A 17,500-nucleotide genomic window follows, 5' to 3' on the forward strand; every position below is an offset into this window, starting at 1 on the left:
GTATCCACTCACACACTGTATCCACTCACACACTGTATCCACTCACACACTGTATTCACTCAGACACTGTATCCACTCAGACACTGTATCCACTCATACACTGTATCCACTCATACACTGTATCCACTCAGACACTGTATCCACTCAGACACTGTATCCACTTAGACACTGTATCCACTCACACACTGTATCCACTCAGACACTGTATCCACTCAGACACTGTATCCACTCACACACTGTATCCACTCACACACTGTATCCACTCACACACTGTATCCACTCACACACTGTATTCACTCACACACTGTATTCACTCACACACTGTATTCACTCACACACTGTATCCACTCACACACTGTATCCACTCACACACTGTATTCACTCACACACTGTATTCACTCACACAAAAAAGCTTGAAACTTGAAACACACATGCATGCGCCCAGGAACGTGCACACACACACACAAGAGAAAGAGAAGAGAGATTGAGGGGATGGGGGGGGGGGGGTTGCTCAGACTACATACACAGCTATACACAGCTATACACAGCTATACACAGCTAGCTGTGCAGTTCCAAATAGGTGTTCACAGCAACAATTTATGAAACACCTGATCTAAGTCTTCACAATAATAACAAGACAATCCAGCCTGAAAATCCAGACCAAAAACATCTTTGCAGTTCAACGGGCAGAGATGACGATCTGTGCAGTTCAACGGGCAGAGATGACGATCTGTGCACGGCTCATTTCCACTCAACTTTAGGTTTTAGAACACAAATCAGAAATATCACCATCAATGAATAGGACGAAGAGAAGGACCATGTAGATAAGTCAGCAGATCTACCTCAAAGACTTCTTCATCGAGTATTCTAGTTCCGAAGACCACAATTCCTTTGGTGTCGATGATGGGGTGTGGGCTCCTGGACAGTTTCTGCGTGGTCTTCTTTTTACAGTCCAGGATGATGGTGATGCTCTGTTTGTGAACACTGATGGCCACTCTGTGCCACCTGGGGACAGGAACAGAAGGTTAGCTCTCTCTCTCTCTCTCGCTCTCACACACACACACACACACACACACACACACACACACACACACACACACACACACACACACGTTTCACTACAGTTATACTAGCTTTGAGATGGATAAAAAGTCCCACACGTTTCACTATGCTACAGTTACGAGTTGTGGGACTAGTGAAACACTGATTAAACAACCAGGCTAGAGTACAGGGATGTTTTGTCCAGGATATTTAACTTTTTTTATTTCAGCTTTATTTAACCAGGTAGGCCAGTTGAGAACCAGTTCTCATTTACAACTGCGACCTGGCCAAGATCAAGCAAAGCAGTGAGACAAAAACAACAACACAGAGTTACACACGAACAAACGTACAGTCAAATAACACAATAGCAAAGTCTATGTGCAGTGTGTGCAAATGTAGAAACGTAGGGAGGTAAGGCATAGGCCATAGAGGATAAATAATTACAATTCAGCATTAACACTGGAGTGATAGATGTGCAAGTAGAGATACTGGGGTGCAAAAGAGCAAGAGGGTAAGTAATAATATGGGGATGAGGTAGTTGGGTGTGCTATTTACAGATTGGCTGTGTACAGGTACAGTGATCGGTAAGCTGTTCTGACAGCTGATGCTTAAAGTTAGTGAGGGAGATATGAGTCTCCAGCTTCAGTGAATTTTGCAAATCATTCCAGTCATTGGCAGCAGAGAACTGGAAGGAAAGGTGGCCAAAGGAAGGGTAGGATAGGGATGTTATTTTCAGGATAGGGATGTTTTGTTCAGGACAGGGATGTTTTGTTCAGGATAGGGATGTTTTGTTCAGGACAGGGATGTTTTGTTCAGGACAGGGATGTTTTGTTCAGGGTAGGGATGTTTTGTTCAGGACAGGGATGTTTTGTTCAGGACAGGGATGTTTTGTTCAGGATAGGGATGTTTTGTTCAGGATAGGGATGTTTTGTTCAGGATAGGGAAGTTTTGTTCAGGACAGGGATGTTTTGTTCAGGATAGGGATGTTTTGTTCAGGATAGGGAAGTTTTGTTCAGGACAGGGATGTTTTGTTCAGGATAGGGATGTTTTGTTCAGGATAGGGATGTTTTGTTCAGGATAGGGATGTTTTGTTCAGGATAGGGAAGTTTTGTTCAGCACAGGGATGTTTTGTTCAGGATAGGGATGTTTTGTTCAGGATAGGGATGTTTTGTTCAGGACAGGGATGTTTTGTTCAAGACAGGGATGTTTTGTTCAGGATAGGGATGTATCCATGAGTTCAATTTCTACACATCCGAGGGCACTGTAGCGCACAAAGCTCAGCTACTGTCAATCCGAGCAGGTCTTTATATATAATACAAACTACCTTGGTTGACTGCCTAGCTAGATAACAAGCTATGTGTTAGATGTACAGACAGCAGATAATTGAGATAAGGAACATGGGTGACCGGTCACCTGCACAACTAAACCCCACAGTAGTGTGTCCACCAGACGCATCAAAGCTACACCAACCCACACCTGCGCTCTGATTACAGAGAAGCAAGCAGCTAAACTGACAGCAGATTGTCTGATATGGTACAGTATAACAGATGTCACTGTTGAGGCCTCTGAAGAGCGACTAGTGTGATATAATGCAGTATATGTGTTCCATTGTATATCATAGTTTACAAGCTGTGTACGCACTAGGCAGAGTGATATGGTATACTGCAGGATGACTAGGGTTTATTGTATGGTATGGTATGGTATGGTATCAGACAAGGTCAACATACTTTCCATTGGCCGGTATGAGTCCTCTGAAGAGGAGATAGTTTGACTATAAAGTACTATATGTATATAACGTACTATGTAATGATATCAGTGTACTATCTAATGGCATAGTAATACTGTGTGTGGAATGAGGTGAACCTACTTTCCATCGGCCAGATTGAGACCTCTGAAGAGGGGGTAGTCCTCAGGGCTGGGTTTACCCATGTGGTCCTCATACAGGAAGACAGGAGAGCGTCCCACCTCCACCCCAAGCTGCTGGATACCCTGCTCGTTATACACAGACAGAAGGAAGGACTGGGAGCCCTTCTTAGGCTTCACTGTAGCCAGGATGGAGAAGTCCTCAGGAAACACATCAGCTGAGAAGGGAGAAGAGTGGGATGGAGGAATGGAGCGCGAGAGATAGAGAGGGGGGACAGAGAGAGGAGTTATAACACACCTGTTTATGTAATGTGCTGAACAGGAAGAGTCAGAGGACCACATCCCTAAATGGGTTTTATTTAAAGTATTGTTTTCCAGAGTAAAATCTGAAAATCCCAAAATGCAGTCCATCAAATAAATGGTGTACTGCACTGAAACTACACTATGATAACCTTTAGAGACACAGTCAATACATTGTTATATACTGAAGCAGGCAGAGGAAACAAACAGGGAGAAGGATGAAGAACATGGGACAGAGGAGATGACAACGGCTTGGACAGGGGAGACATCTAAATGACGTCTTGGAGTATCTAAAGTAAACAATAGCTCTCTCCAACCCGCCAACACTGGCCAGAATACAGAACAGAACAGAGCTGGGAGGGTTGGAGAGAAAAGTATGGAAGAGAGAGAGGGAGGGAGAGAGAGAGAGAGTGAGAGAGGGAGAGAGAGAGGGAGGGAGAGAGAGAGAGGGGGAGAGAGAGGGGGGAAGAGAGAGGGGGAGGAAGAGAGAGAGTGAGAGAGAGAGAGAGAGAGAGAGAGAGGGAGAGAGTAGGACAGGAAGAAGAACAGAGTAATGAGAATAGCATGTGGTCCCCTCTTCCCCTCTCCTCCTTTCCTCTCCTCCTCTCTCTGACCTGATCCATCCACCAGACACATAGAGAGACAGAGAGAGAGAGGGACAGGGGAGGGAGAGAAAGAAGGAAAAAAGAAGGATAGAGACATACGTTTGAAAATAAAGGGGATATGAGAAGAGATGCTGAGAAAGAGAATGAAAGCCAGAATAAAGGAGTATTTATAGAACAACAAAACACGGGACAAAAAAAAAACTGGAAAAAGGGGTGAAAGGAACAGAGGAGAAGTGAAAGGGAAGTTTCAACCCACTCTCTCCCTCTTCAGGAGTGCCCACTTCCCTTCTTCCCTCCCTCCATCCCTCCATCTGCATGCCTAGTCTAAACTCTCCCTCCATTTTGTGAGCGCCAGCTACATCTGTGAGACATATGCCCTTAGAGCAAGGCCTTCTGGGACATTCTCAGCCCCCCAACAAGGGGGCGGGCCTTGCTTTTCCCAGAAGACAATGGGGTCCTCACATACATGTGCAGGTTAGACTCACATTAGGTTCTGGCACCATTCATAAGTCCCAGGACTAGACAGATGCATTTGTTTTAAGAGTAGAGGAAAGAGGTAGAAACCTGCTGAGTTTATGGAAACCATCATGACTGAATTATGTCTTAGTGTGATAGAAAAACACTTTGCAAAGACAACTAACTACAAAGAAAGAATCTGAGAGTGTGGAGCTAAAGCTATGCTGCACTAATAAATTGGCATATTGTGAAGCAACAGATGTAGGATCTTAATTTGAGCCAGTTTGCTGAAGCAGGAAAATAATCCCGCAGTAACAGAAATGGGAATTATTATGTAGATTATAATGAATGGAAATTTTTGTAGGGTTTTGATACAAATGTCATTAGGGCAAATCAAGTCTGAAATTTCTAAGTGGAAATTACAAACTTTAGAAACAAGTTCGCATTTCCTGCTTTGCTTGAAAATTCTCAGCAACAAAAGAGTGATCAAATTAAGATCCTACATCTATATTTGTGACGGTATTTGCTCATTTACACTTAGACACAAAGGGTAAGTAAATGTCTCACATGAGAAGTAAAGCAGTCCTATACTTTAGTTCGGAAACATCTCTCTATTTATTTTCTAACTTCACAATTTAAAACTTCTTCAGGCTAGGATCTATTTTTCTCCATTTCTGTCTGAATGACGTGCACAAAATAAAATGCCTGTTACTCAGGCCCAGAAGCCAAGATATGCATATAATTGGTACCATTGGAAATAAAACACTCTGAGGTTTGTAGGAATGTTAAAATAATGTAGGAGACTTTAACACAACAGATATGGTAGGAGAAAATCCAAAGAAAAAACAACAAGAATAGTTTTTTTTGAGAGCCCATGCTCTTCAAACGGAAAGTATAGGGAAAAATGTCATCTAGCTCCCAGTATACAATTCCTATGGCTTCCACTGGGTGTCAGGAGTCTTTGTTCAAGGTTTCAGGCTTGTTTCTTCCAAAACGAGGAAGAATAGTGAGTTTTGATACAGGGACACAGACTTGGAAATTTGTGTATGACCGCGCTACGAAGAGGACACGCACCTGCTAATATAATTTTCCTATTGAACATATTTATTTCCGTATGAAATATTATTGTTTAATTACAAATAGCGATTCATTTTAGGGTATCTGAGGATTAAATAGAAATGTATTTTGACTTGTTTTAACAAAGTTTAGCGGTAGCTTTTTGGATTCCTTTCTCTGCATGTTGAACGAGTGGATTACTCAAATAGATGGCTCCAACTAAACAGACTATTTTGGGATATAAAGAAGGATTTTATCTAACAAAACAACACTAGATGTTGTAGCTGGGACCCTTTGGATGACAAATCAGAGGAAGATTTTCAAAAAGTAAGTGAATATTTAATCGCTATTTGTGAATTTATGAAACCTGTGCCGGTGGAAAAATAAGTTGATGTGGGGCCTACTGTAAATTGGGCAGTGCAGTTAGATTAACAAGAATTTAAGCTTTTAACTGATATAAAACATTTGCATGTACCTAAATATTTAATAACCATAATTGTTATGATTGTTTATTTGAATTGCGCACCCTCCAGTTTCACCGGGACGCCTAGCCTCATTTATTTATTTATTTTTATTTATTTTACCTTTATTTAACCAGGTAGGCAAGTTGAGAACAAGTTCTCATTTACAATTGCGACCTGGCCAAGATAAAGCAAATCAGTTCGACAGATACAACAACACAGAGTTACACATGGAGTAAAACAAACATACAGTCAATAATAAAGTATAAACAAGTCTATATACAATGTGAGCAAATGAGGTGAGAAGGGAGGTAAAGGCAAAAAAAGGCCTTGGTGGCAAGGTAAATACAATATAGCAAGTAAAACACTGGAATGGTAGTTTTGCAATGGAAGAATGTGCAAAGTAGAAATAAAAATAATGGGGTGCAAAGGAGCAAAATAAATAAATAAATTAAATACAGTTGGGAAAGAGGTAGTTGATAGGGCTAAATTATATGTGGGCTATGTACAGGTGCAGTAATCTGTGAGCTGCTCTGACAGTTGGTGCTTAAAGCTAGTGAGGGAGATAAGTGTTTCCAGTTTCAGAGATTTTTGTAGTTCGTTCCAGTCATTGGCAGCAGAGAACTGGAAAGAGAGGCGACCAAAGAAAGAATTGGTTTTGGGGGTGACTAGAGAGATATACCTGCTGGAGCGTGTGCTACAGGTGGGAGATGCTATGGTGACCAGCGAGCTGAGATAAGGGGGGACTTTACCTAGCAGGGTCTTGTAGATGACATGGAGCCAGTGGGTTTGGCGACGAGTATGAAGCGAGGGCCAGCCAACGAGAGCGTACAGGTCGCAATGGTGGGTAGTGTATGGGGCTTTGGTGACAAAACGGATTGCACTGTGATAGACTGCATCCAGTTTGTTGAGTAGGGTATTGGAGGCTATTTTGTAAATTACATCGCCAAAGTCGAGGATTGGTAGGATGGTCAGTTTTACAAGGGTATGTTTGGCAGCATGAGTGAAGGATGCTTTGTTGCGAAATAGGAAGCCAATTCTAGATTTAACTTTGGATTGGAGATGTTTGATATGGGTCTGGAAGGAGAGTTTACAGTCTAACCAGACACCTAAGTATTTGTAGTTGTCCACGTATTCTAAGTCAGAGCCGTCCAGAGTAGTGATGTTGGACAGGCGGGTAGGTGCAGGTAGTGATCGGTTGAAGAGCATGCATTTAGTTTTACTTAAGGAATTTACATTAAGGAACTCCAGACGAATGACTCCTCGTCTGGGAAGGCAAGATCTTTCCTGAACATTTGGATCTATGTGTTTGCCGGGGTTTTGCAGCACCCCCACCCCAGTAATGGAACCCAGGCTGTGGTCACCGTGGAAACACAGCATTAGAGCGTCTATGAGACAGACAGCCAAACAGAGGGCTTGGAGGTGAAAGATGCCTTGACGGGAGAGCAGTGGGAAGGTTCTGGAGCCTGAGGTTAGGAGCAGACAGACACTTGAGAGAGGAAGGGAGGAGAGGAAGGATGGAGGAAAGGAAAGAGAGGAGGGGGAAAGCGCCCTAGTCACTGATGGAAAAATACGGATTTCTCATTATCAGCCATTTTCTATTTTCTCCACTTTCGCTCTCCCCTCATTGTCTGTCAATCTCTATCTCTAACTGTTTCTCTCTCTCACTCAGTAAAGACAGAAAGACAGGCCTATAATCACTTCATGCAGTGTCCACACGTCTTGGCAGTGTGTTCCAGAGGAATTCTCTTTGGCTCAGAGAGAGAAAGAGAGAGGGAGAGGCAGCAGCTGCTTGAGTTTGAGTGGCAGATGCTTTGAGAGTAGAGCAGAGCATGGTAAGAAGAAGAAGAGCGGTGAGAGCAGAGCAGAACAGAACAGAACATGGTAAGAAGAAGAAGAGCGGTGAGAGCAGAGCATGGTAAGAAGAAGAAGAGCGGTGAGAGCAGAGCAGAACAGAACAGAACATGGTAAGAAGAAGAAGAGCGGTGAGAGCAGAGCATGGTAAGAAGAAGAAGAGCGGTGAGAGCAGAACATGGTAAGAAGAAGAAGAGCGGTGAGAGCAGAACATGGTAAGAAGAAGAAGAGCGGTGAGAGCAGAACATGGTAAGAAGAAGAAGAGCGGTGAGAGCAGAGCAGAGCAGAACAGAGCATGGTAAGAAGAAGAAGAGCGGTGAGAGCAGAACATGGTAAGAAGAAGAAGAGCGGTGAGAGCAGAGCAGAACAGAACATGGTAAGAAGAAGAAGAGCGGTGAGAGCAGGCTACAGTAAGAGTTGCCAACTTGCCACTGGTGCATTCCTCTCTACCCCTCAGCTCAGCTCAGCTCCAGAGTCCTCAGACAACCCTTTGGAGCAGACCAGCTAAGCTCAGCTCATCTCAGCAGAGCAGGGAGTGGCAACATCGGATCGCTTGCTCATGAGCAGAACGATGGAATGTAGAGTGACTGAACAGTTTTGTGGTGACAAAAAGGTGAGAAAGAGAGAGGAAGGGGAGACAGAGAGAGTCTGGGTTGAATTATTATTTATTAACGAAAAAACACAAACGTCTTTCAATTGTAGATTTGAAACACTCCTGAAAGGGCACTGTAACACAACTATGGCTGCAGTGCACTGTGAGTGGTTCCCGTTAGCTTAGTCGGGAGGGAGTTGGATCTCAGCTCTGGTGTGTTTCATTTATTAATTTTTTCTATATTTTCTCCCTAATTCGTAGTTACAGTCTTGTCTCGTCGCTGCAACTTCCGTGTGTGTGTGTGAACATGTCTGAGAGAGAGAGGGTGATGGTTGTAATGGTTGGTTTACCCTGGCAGCGCCACCTCCCTACAGCATCTTTCAAGAAAAGTCTGGAAAAGTGTGGGAATGCCAGACTCCCCTAACAGCCAATCATATAGCTCCCAGATGCCCCCAACAGCCAATCAGACACTGTAGATAAATTACATCCTGTTCTAGCAACCAATGAGTGTGACTTGTAATAAATGAATAACACTATTAGTAAATGTTTAAAAAACAGTACAGCTTTATGAGTAAGTGGAACTGAGTTATTAGGATAATTGGGACGTACAACTGGTTATAATTGTGCTTTACCAGAACAGATGAGTTGGATATATGCTGTAGCTAATAGCTGTGTACGGAATTTATTGGTTAAAGAGGGGAGAAGACGGGGAGAGTGATTTGGTTTGCCACTGTGTCTCCGGTTTCGCTGTGCTGGCATACCTCTGTGTCTCCCCATCCACATCTGCTCTCTGTGTGTGTGTGTGTGTGTGTGTGTGTGTGTGTGTGTGTGTGTGTGTGTGTGTGTGTGTGTGTGTGTAGAGAGAAAGTGGTGGTAATGGCCCCCCAATGAAAGATAAGATAGTAATGAACAGCATGTCACCTCTAAAAAGCAAAGGGAAAGCTAGAACATGTGCTCTGTCAGAAAGACTGATCTGGAAGGAGCACAATTGTGACATGGCTTTCCTCAGCTTGTCATTTAACTGTTGCCTTCTCTCTTTGAGCTCTTTGGCTACCACTCCTGTTTTCTCCTCCAAACCAATTTGGAAGAAGGGAGGAGGAAGAAGAGAGGGGAGAGAAGGGAGAGGGGAGAGAGAAGGAGAAGGAGAGGAGACCACCCAGCTACTACAGTCCTGCCAGAGGCATGGATCCCAAGACACCCCACTGCGAGATACAAGTCGCTGTGTAGCCCACTGATGTTGTCAATTATTCACCCTACTAACCCCACTGAGTGTGTGAGAGAGAGAAACCTACTGTAGACCATGGAAACCCTGTGTAACATCTCTGAAACGATGAGTATGTGCATATGTAAATTTATGTGTATTTTGTGACTTCTGACTTCCAACTGCTCATCTCTTCGGGAAACTGTAAAAGAGGGACAGAGAGTTCTTTCACAAAGAACATTCCAGACTATTCTGACGTAGGAGTCTGAACATTAGAGTCAGAGGTAAGGACATGTTGAGAGAAGCCAACTATCCCGTTGGTCTGTTGGTCTATTTATAATCCCTGAAGAGAAGATGGGAAACCACCACAGTACAGACTCTCTCTGTTTCAGACCCCCCATCCTCTAATGAATCATTTCTTCCACGTCTGTGGGTTTGACAGAACATGCTCGTAATGTTCCTAATCTAAAATGTGTTGGTGGGGGGAGGGGGAGGGGGGTTGGGGATGTAGCAGGATGTTACAGTCTTAACAAATCAGGCTAAGAGCCAAAGTTTAGTAGTAGTAGAGAGGGTAATAGAGAGAAGGAACTGGACCAAATGATCTCGCTCTTTCTGCCTTCTGGAAGATATTTTTAGCTGTACTCAATTCAATTCAAGGGCTTTATTGGCATGGGAAACATATGTTAACATTGCCAAAGCAAGTGGAATAGATAATATACAAAAGTGAAATAAACAATAAAAAATGAACAGTAAACATTACACTCACAGAAGTTTCAAAAGAATAAAGACATTACAAATGTCATATTATGTCTATATACAGTGTTGTAATGATGTACAAATGGTTAAAGTACAAAAGGGAAAATAAATAAGCATAAATATGGGTTGTATTTACAGTGGTGTTTGTTCTTCACCTTTTCTTGTGGCAACAGGTCACACATCTTTCTGCTGTGATGGCACACTGTGGTATTTCACCCAGTAGATTTGGGAGTTTATCAAAATCGGGTTTGTTTTTGAATTCTTTGTGGATCTGTGTAATCTGAGGGAAATATGTGTCTCCAATATGGTTATACATTGGGCAGGAGGTTAGGAAGTGCAGCTCAGTTTCCACCTCATTTTGTGGGCAGTGTGCACATAGCCTGTCTCAATATCAAGGCTATGCTCACTGAGTCTGTGCATAGACAAAGCTTTCCTTAAGTAGGGTCAGTCATAGTGGTCAGGTATTCTGCCACTGTGTAGTCTCTGTTTAGGGCCAAATAGCATTCTAGTTTGCTCTGTTTTTTTGTTAATTCTTTCCAATGTGTCAAGTAATTATATTTTGGTTTTCTCATGATTTGGTTGGGTCTAATTGTGTTGCTGTCCTGGGTCTCTGTAGGGTGTGTTTGTGAACAGAGCCCCAGGACCAGCTTGCTTAGAGGACTCTTCTCCAGGTTCATCTCTCTGTAGGTGATGGCTTTGTTATGGAAGGTTTGGGAATCGCTTCCTTTTAGGTGGTTGTAGAATTTAACATCTCTTTTCTAGATTTTGATAATTAGCGGCTACTCTCTCTCTCCATGTTGAGGTGGACAACTGGAGTCAACTACTGGCCACAGCACAGGCGTCTATTAAACTACTCTTGACCACAGGGCTCAATAACTTAAGTTCTAAAAATAAGTTCTGCAGTGTCTTTTTCAAAAGATCTAGAATTATTCTGATTTTGTTTAGTTTGTTCTAGAAGAGTTTTGGTCCTTTCTAGAGCACTGCTTCAGACTATTTCATAAGTCTGTACGTTTATCATAAACAGAAGAGAAGCCCTAGTTTGAGCTTTCAGCCAAGTTCAAAATAAACAGGACTTGAGTGCATGAGAGGACATGTCCTGCAGACTTGTGACTGAACTCAGATTTGCATTGAGCCTTTAAGAAAAGCCTTGATGTGGATCAAACATCTGCTTTTCAGGCCTCCTCCAGGCCTCCTTCAGTCCTCCTCCAGGCCTCCTCCAGTCCTTCTCCAGGCCTCCTCCAGGCCTCCTTCAGTCATCCTCCAGGACTCCTCCAGGCCTCCTCCAGGACTCCTCCAGGCCTCTTCCAGGCCTCCTCCAGGCCTCCTTCAGTCCTCCTCCATTCCTCCTCCAGGCTACCTAGCCTCATTCCCTAAGAACTCTAGAGCCACCCGGAGAACTGTTGTGATCAAGGAGACATTCTTGACACACTTGGCCAAGAATGGGATTTGGGGATTTTCTCTCTTCCCTCTACTGCAGAATCCAATCCCTCCCTCTCTCTCTCTCTCTCTGGATGCTGGGAGTGTTTGGTGCATGCTGGGAATTGTATGTGACTGCGAGTGTTGTCTGGAATTAGATCGCCTGTTTTTTCCTTCTTGTTTTACTTTTCTTGGTGGTTTTCCTTTTTCTATGCATGATTAAGGTGATCATTTATTTTAGTTATTTGTTGTGGTAGAATTAAGTATAATGTTTTTTCTTTTGTTGAAATTGTCCTGCCTTTGGCGGGGATGGCGACCCACATGGGGAAGCCGTCCCTGTCATTTCAGCACAGCTTTAGGTGTGTTACTGAAGCTACTGTCACTGTGGAGGAGTTTCTGGTCGCTGTAGGAGAGAAGGTAGGATATGAGAATGTTGCTTATGCATCCCGGATGAATAAAGCGGTGGTGGTTTTTCTTAAAGAAGAGTGTCTTGTTGATCGGATGGTTGAGCATGGTGTACTTCTTTAAGAAGAGTGTCTTGTTGATCGTATGGTTGAGCATGGTGTACTTCTTAAAGAAGAGAGTCTTGTTGATTGTATGGTTGAGCATGGCGTACTTCTTAAAGAAGAGTGTCTTGTTGATCGTATGGTTGAGCATGGTGTACTTCTTAAAGAAGAGAGTCTTGTTGATCGTGTGGTTGAGCATGGCGTACTTCTTAAAGACGAGAGTCTTGTTGATCGTATGGTTGAGCATGGTGTATTTCTTAAAGAAGAGCGTCTTGTTGATCATATGGTTGAGCATGGTGTACTTCTTAGAGAAGAGTGTCTTGTTGATCGTATGGTTGAGCATGGTGTATTTCTTAAAGAAGAGAGTCTGGTTGATCGTATGGTTGAGCATGGTGTACTTCTTAAAGAAGAGAGTCTTGTTGATCGGATGGTTGAGCATGGTGTACTTCTTAAAGAAGAGAGTCTTGTTGATCGTATGGTTGAGCATGGTGTACTTCTTAAAGAAGAGAGTCTTGTTGATCGTATGGTTGAGCATGGCGTACTTCTTAAAGAAGAGTGTCTTGTTGATCGTATGGTTGAGCATGGTGTACTTCTTAAAGAAGAGAGTCTTGTTGATCGTATGGTTGAGCATGGCGTACTTCTTAAAGAAGAGTGTCTTGTTGATCGGATGGTTGAGCATGGTGTACTTCTTAAAGAAGAGAGTCTTGTTGATCGTATGGTGGAGCATGGTGTACTTCTTAAAGAAGAGAGTCTTGTTGATCGTATGGTGGAGCATGGTGTACTTCTTAGGTACAGTGCCTTGCGAAAGTATTCGGCCCCCTTGAACTTTGCAACCTTTTGCCACATTTCAGGCTTCAAACATAAAGATATAAAACTGTATTTTTTTGTGAAGAATCAACAACAAGTGGGACACAATCATGAAGAGGAACGACATTTATTGTATATTTCAAACTTTTTTAACAAATCAAAAACTGAAAAATTGGGCGTGCAAAATTATTCAGCCCCCTTAAGTTAATACTTTGTAGTGCCACCTTTTGCTGCGATTACAGCTGTAAGTCGCTTGGGGTATGTCTCTATCAGTTTTGCACATCGAGAGACTGACATTTTTTCCCATTCCTCCTTGCAAAACAGCTCGAGCTCAGTGAGGTTGGATGGAGAGCATTTGTGAACAGCAGTTTTCAGTTCTTTCCACAGATTCTCGATTGGATTCAGGTCTGGACTTTGACTTGGCCATTCTAACACCTGGATATGTTTATTTTTGAACCATTCCATTGTAGATTTTGCTTTATGTTTTGAATCATTGTCTTGTTGGAAGACAAATCTCCGTCCCAGTCTCAGGTCTTTTGCAGACTCCATCAGGTTTTCTTCCAGAATGGTCCTGTATTTGGCTCCATCCATCTTCCCATCAATTTTAACCATCTTCCCTGTCCCTGCTGAAGAAAAGCAGGCCCAAACCATGATGCTGCCACCACCATGTTTGACAGTGGGGATGGAGTATTCAGGGTGATGAGCTGTGTTGCTTTTACGCCAAACATAACGTTTTGCATTGTTGCCAAAAAGTTCCATTTTGGTTTAATCTGACCAGAGCACCTTCTTCCACATGTTTGGTGTGTCTCCCAGGTGGCTTGTGGCAAACTTTAAACAACACTTTTTATGGATATCTTTAAGAAATGGCTTTCTTCTTGCCACTCTTCCATAAAGGCCAGATTTGTGCAATATACGACTGATTGTTGTCCTATGGACAGAGTCTCCCACCTCAGCTGTAGATCTCTGCAGTTCATCCAGAGTGATCATGGGCCTCTTGGCTGCATCTCTGATCAGTCTTCTCCTTGTATGAGCTGAAAGTTTAGAGGGACGGCCAGGTCTTGGTAGATTTGCAGTGGTCTGATACTCCTTCCATTTCAATATTATCGCTTGCACAGTGCTCCTTGGGATGTTTAAAGCTTGGGAAATCTTTTTGTATCCAAATCCGGCTTTCAACTTCTTCACAACAGTATCTCGGACCTGCCTGGTGTGTTCCTTGTTCTTCATGATGCTCTCTACGCTTTTAACGGACCTCTGAGACTATCACAGTGCAGGTGCATTTATACGGAGACTTGATTACACACAGGTGGATTGTATTTATCATCATTAGTCATTTAGGTCAACATTGGATCATTCAGAGATCCTCACTGAACTTCTGGAGAGAGTTTGCTGCACTGAAAGTAAAGGGGCTGAATAATTTTGCACGCCCAACTTTTCAGTTTTTGATTTGTTAAAAAAGTTTGAAATATCCAATAAATGTCGTTCCACTTCATGATTGTGTCCCAGTTGTTGTTGATTCTTCACAAAAAATACAGTTTTATATCTTTATGTTTGAAGCCTGAAATGTGGCAAAAGGTCGCAAAGTTCAAGGGGGCCGAATACTTTCGCAAGGCACTGTATGTTTATTCAAGTTACGGCACTTTTTTTCCGTCAACAAGGAGAAATGTACTGCCATTTATTCCCAGTGAGCTATTGGAGCGCGGGTTATTGCGGTTTGGAAAGTTTGCAAGTTCAATTAAGATTGTCCCGTTGGGTTGCAAACACTCGGCTCTGAAACAGGTTATGTCGACAGGTGTTTATGTTTTTGGACTCACCGGAGCAGACTTTAGAGTTATCGTTTAAAGTCAAGTATGACAGCAGACTGTATATGGCTTATGCTAGTACAGGTAGTCAATAGTGTTTTGAGTGTGGGGATGTTGGCCATAAGCGACATGCTTGCCCGAAAAGGGAGAAGGTGGAGGGAGGGACGCAGGTGGTCCTTGTAATGCCTGGGCCCGCTGATGTAGGGAGAGGTGGGCCGACAGCGGTAGAGCAGCATGTTGCTGAGGAACAAGTTGTCCGTGTTGAGGGAACGAAGTTGCAACTTGTACCAGAGGGGAACATAGCGTCTGTTATGCAGCAGAAAAATATTGTTGTAAGAGGTAAGGACGGATCTCGGGAGCCATTTCCTCAGGTGTGGAGATGTCCAGTACGAGTGACGGGGTACAGCAGAAGGTTCAGGCGGGGCTAGTCTCCCAGGTAGTGGAGGAGATGCCCACTGTGAGTACTGGGGTACAGGACAGGGTTCAGGCGGGGCTAGTCTCCCAGGTAGTGGAGGAGATGCCTACTATGAGTACTGGGGTACAGGACAGGGTTCATGTGGAGCTAGTCTCCCAGGTAGTGGAGGAGATGCCTACTATGAGTACTGGGGTACAGGACAGGGTTCATGTGGAGCTAGTCTCCCAGGTAGTGGAGGAGATGCCCACTATGAGTACTGGGGTACAGGACAGGGTTCAGGCAGGGCTAGTCTCCCAGGTAGTGGAGGAGATGCCCACTATGAGTACTGGGGTACAGGACAGGTTTCAGGCGGGGCTAGTCTCCCAGGTAGTGGAGGAGATGCCCACTATGAGTACTGGGGTACAGGACAGGGTTCAGGCGGGGCTAGTCTCCCAGGTAGTGGAGGAGATGCCCACTGTGAGTACTGGGGTACAGGACAGGGTTCAGGCGGGGCTAGTCTCCCAGGTAGTGGAGGAGATGCCTACTATGAGTACTGGGGTACAGGACAGGGTTCATGTGGAGCTAGTCTCCCAGGTAGTGGAGGAGATGCCCACTATGAGTACTGGGGTACAGGACAGGGTTCAGGCAGGGCTAGTCTCCCAGGTAGTGGAGGAGATGCCCACTATGAGTACTGGGGTACAGGACAGGTTTCAGGCGGGGCTAGTCTCCCAGGTAGTGGAGGAGATGCCCACTATGAGTACTGGGGTACAGGACAGGGTTCAGGCGGGGCTAGTCTCCCAGGTAGTGGAGGAGATGCCCACTATGAGTACTGGGGTACAGGACAGGGTTCAGGCGGGGCTAGTCTCCCAGGTAGTGGAGGAGATGCCCACTGTGAGTACTGGGGTACAGGACAGGGTTCATGTGGAGCTAGTCTCCCAGGTAGTTGAGGAGATGTCCACTATGAGTACTGGGGTACAGGACAGGGTTCATGTGGAGCTAGTCTCCCAGGTAGTGGAGGAGATGCCCGCTATGAGTACTGTGGTACAGGACAGGGTTCATGTGGAGCTAATCTCCCAGGTAGTGGAGGAGATGTCCACTATGAGTACTGGGGTACAGGACAGGGTTCATGTGGAGCTAGTCTCCCAGGTAGTGGAGGAGATGCCCACTATGAGTACTGGGGTACAGGACAGGGTTCATGTGGAGCTAGTCTCCCAGGTAGTGGAGGAGATGCCCAGTACAATTGATGGGGTGCAAGTGGGGAGTGTTGAGAGGGATGTGGCTGAGGGGAGTCAGGGTTCTGTGGCCTCAGTTGAGGAGGATCAGGAGAATGATATCTCTCTTGATATGATAGCAGCTGGTGACGATTTAATTTACAATCTAGAGGTAAATGGGTTCCTGGATCAGACATTTGGGAAATCTATCAAATTGGCAGATTTTTTAAATGCTGTTCAGTTTGTGAGGTCAGCTGTGATGTTACAGAAGACGGTGGGGTTAGACCAGTTGAGTGAGAAGAAGTGTTTTGCTTGAGGATATTTGTTACTGCTGTTACAGCAGCAAAAGGTAGTGGGAAACATGGTCAGGTTAGGAGAAAATTAAAACAATGATGATGATCATGCTTCATAGGGTGTTTTATTATTCTTTCTGGTTTCTCTGTGGTTTCTTCTGCTTTTCCTTCTCTTTTCTATATGGAGGTACTAAGAGTAGGTTCTTTCAATATTAATGGAGGAAGGGACAGGAATAAGAGGGCTTGGGTATTAGAAGTAATAAAACAGAAAAGGCTTAATGTCGTTTTCCTACAGGAGACACAGTGATGGGGCTAATGAGGTTGACTTGGGTACGTGGTGGGATATACTCAGTCATGGTACTAATTCCAGTGCTGGCGTGGCAATTTTGTTTTCCTCAGACTTAGACTGTGGTATCTACAACAGAAATTGTCAAGGTTCTGGTTTTATTGGTCAAGGCGGATGTTATGTTTTTATTTTTTTTAATGTTTATGCTCCTAATGAGGGTACAGAGCATATTGCTCTATTTGATCAAATAAAGGAAACCTTAAGACTGTATGACCAAGAGGTGTGTGTGATTTTAGGGGGGGACTGGAACTGTACTGTGGATTTTACTGTTGATAGCGCCGCTGAAGAACCTCACCTGTGGTCAGCTACTTGCCTGTCTGGTCTATTAACTTAGTTTGAGCTTTCTGATATGTGGAGAGTAAGGAATGCAAAAGTTAGGCAGAACACATGGTTAAAAGTTATTGAAGGTGGTCTCAGTGCAGCAAGGTTAGACAGGTTGTCTGTATCTGAGCACTACTGTAGTAGGGTAGGAAGGTGTCACTCCTGTGGGTTTTTCTGATCACCACGATGTGTCTGTTGATATTCACGTGTCCTGTCCACGAA

General features: G+C 44.0%; 1 protein-coding gene across 2 annotated transcripts in view; it reads right to left on the minus strand.

Annotated features, from left to right (window-relative positions):
• Window positions 1–17,500, minus strand: part of LOC110522815 (collagen alpha-1(V) chain) — a 134,424-nt gene that overhangs the window by 85,519 nt on the left and 31,405 nt on the right. For both annotated transcript variants that reach the window (XM_036977004.2, XM_036977003.2), the window contains exons 3-4: window positions 2,909–3,122; window positions 843–1,005 (exon numbers count right to left, since the gene is read on the minus strand). In XM_036977004.2, coding sequence (XP_036832899.1) covers window positions 843–1,005; window positions 2,909–3,122 — 377 coding nt within the window. The remainder of the gene's footprint in view (window positions 1–842; window positions 1,006–2,908; window positions 3,123–17,500) is intronic.

Source organism: Oncorhynchus mykiss, chromosome 5, assembly GCF_057628025.1.
Source record: "Oncorhynchus mykiss isolate SJ-2025 chromosome 5, ASM5762802v1, whole genome shotgun sequence".
NCBI classification, from domain to species: Eukaryota; Metazoa; Chordata; class Actinopteri; order Salmoniformes; family Salmonidae; genus Oncorhynchus; species Oncorhynchus mykiss.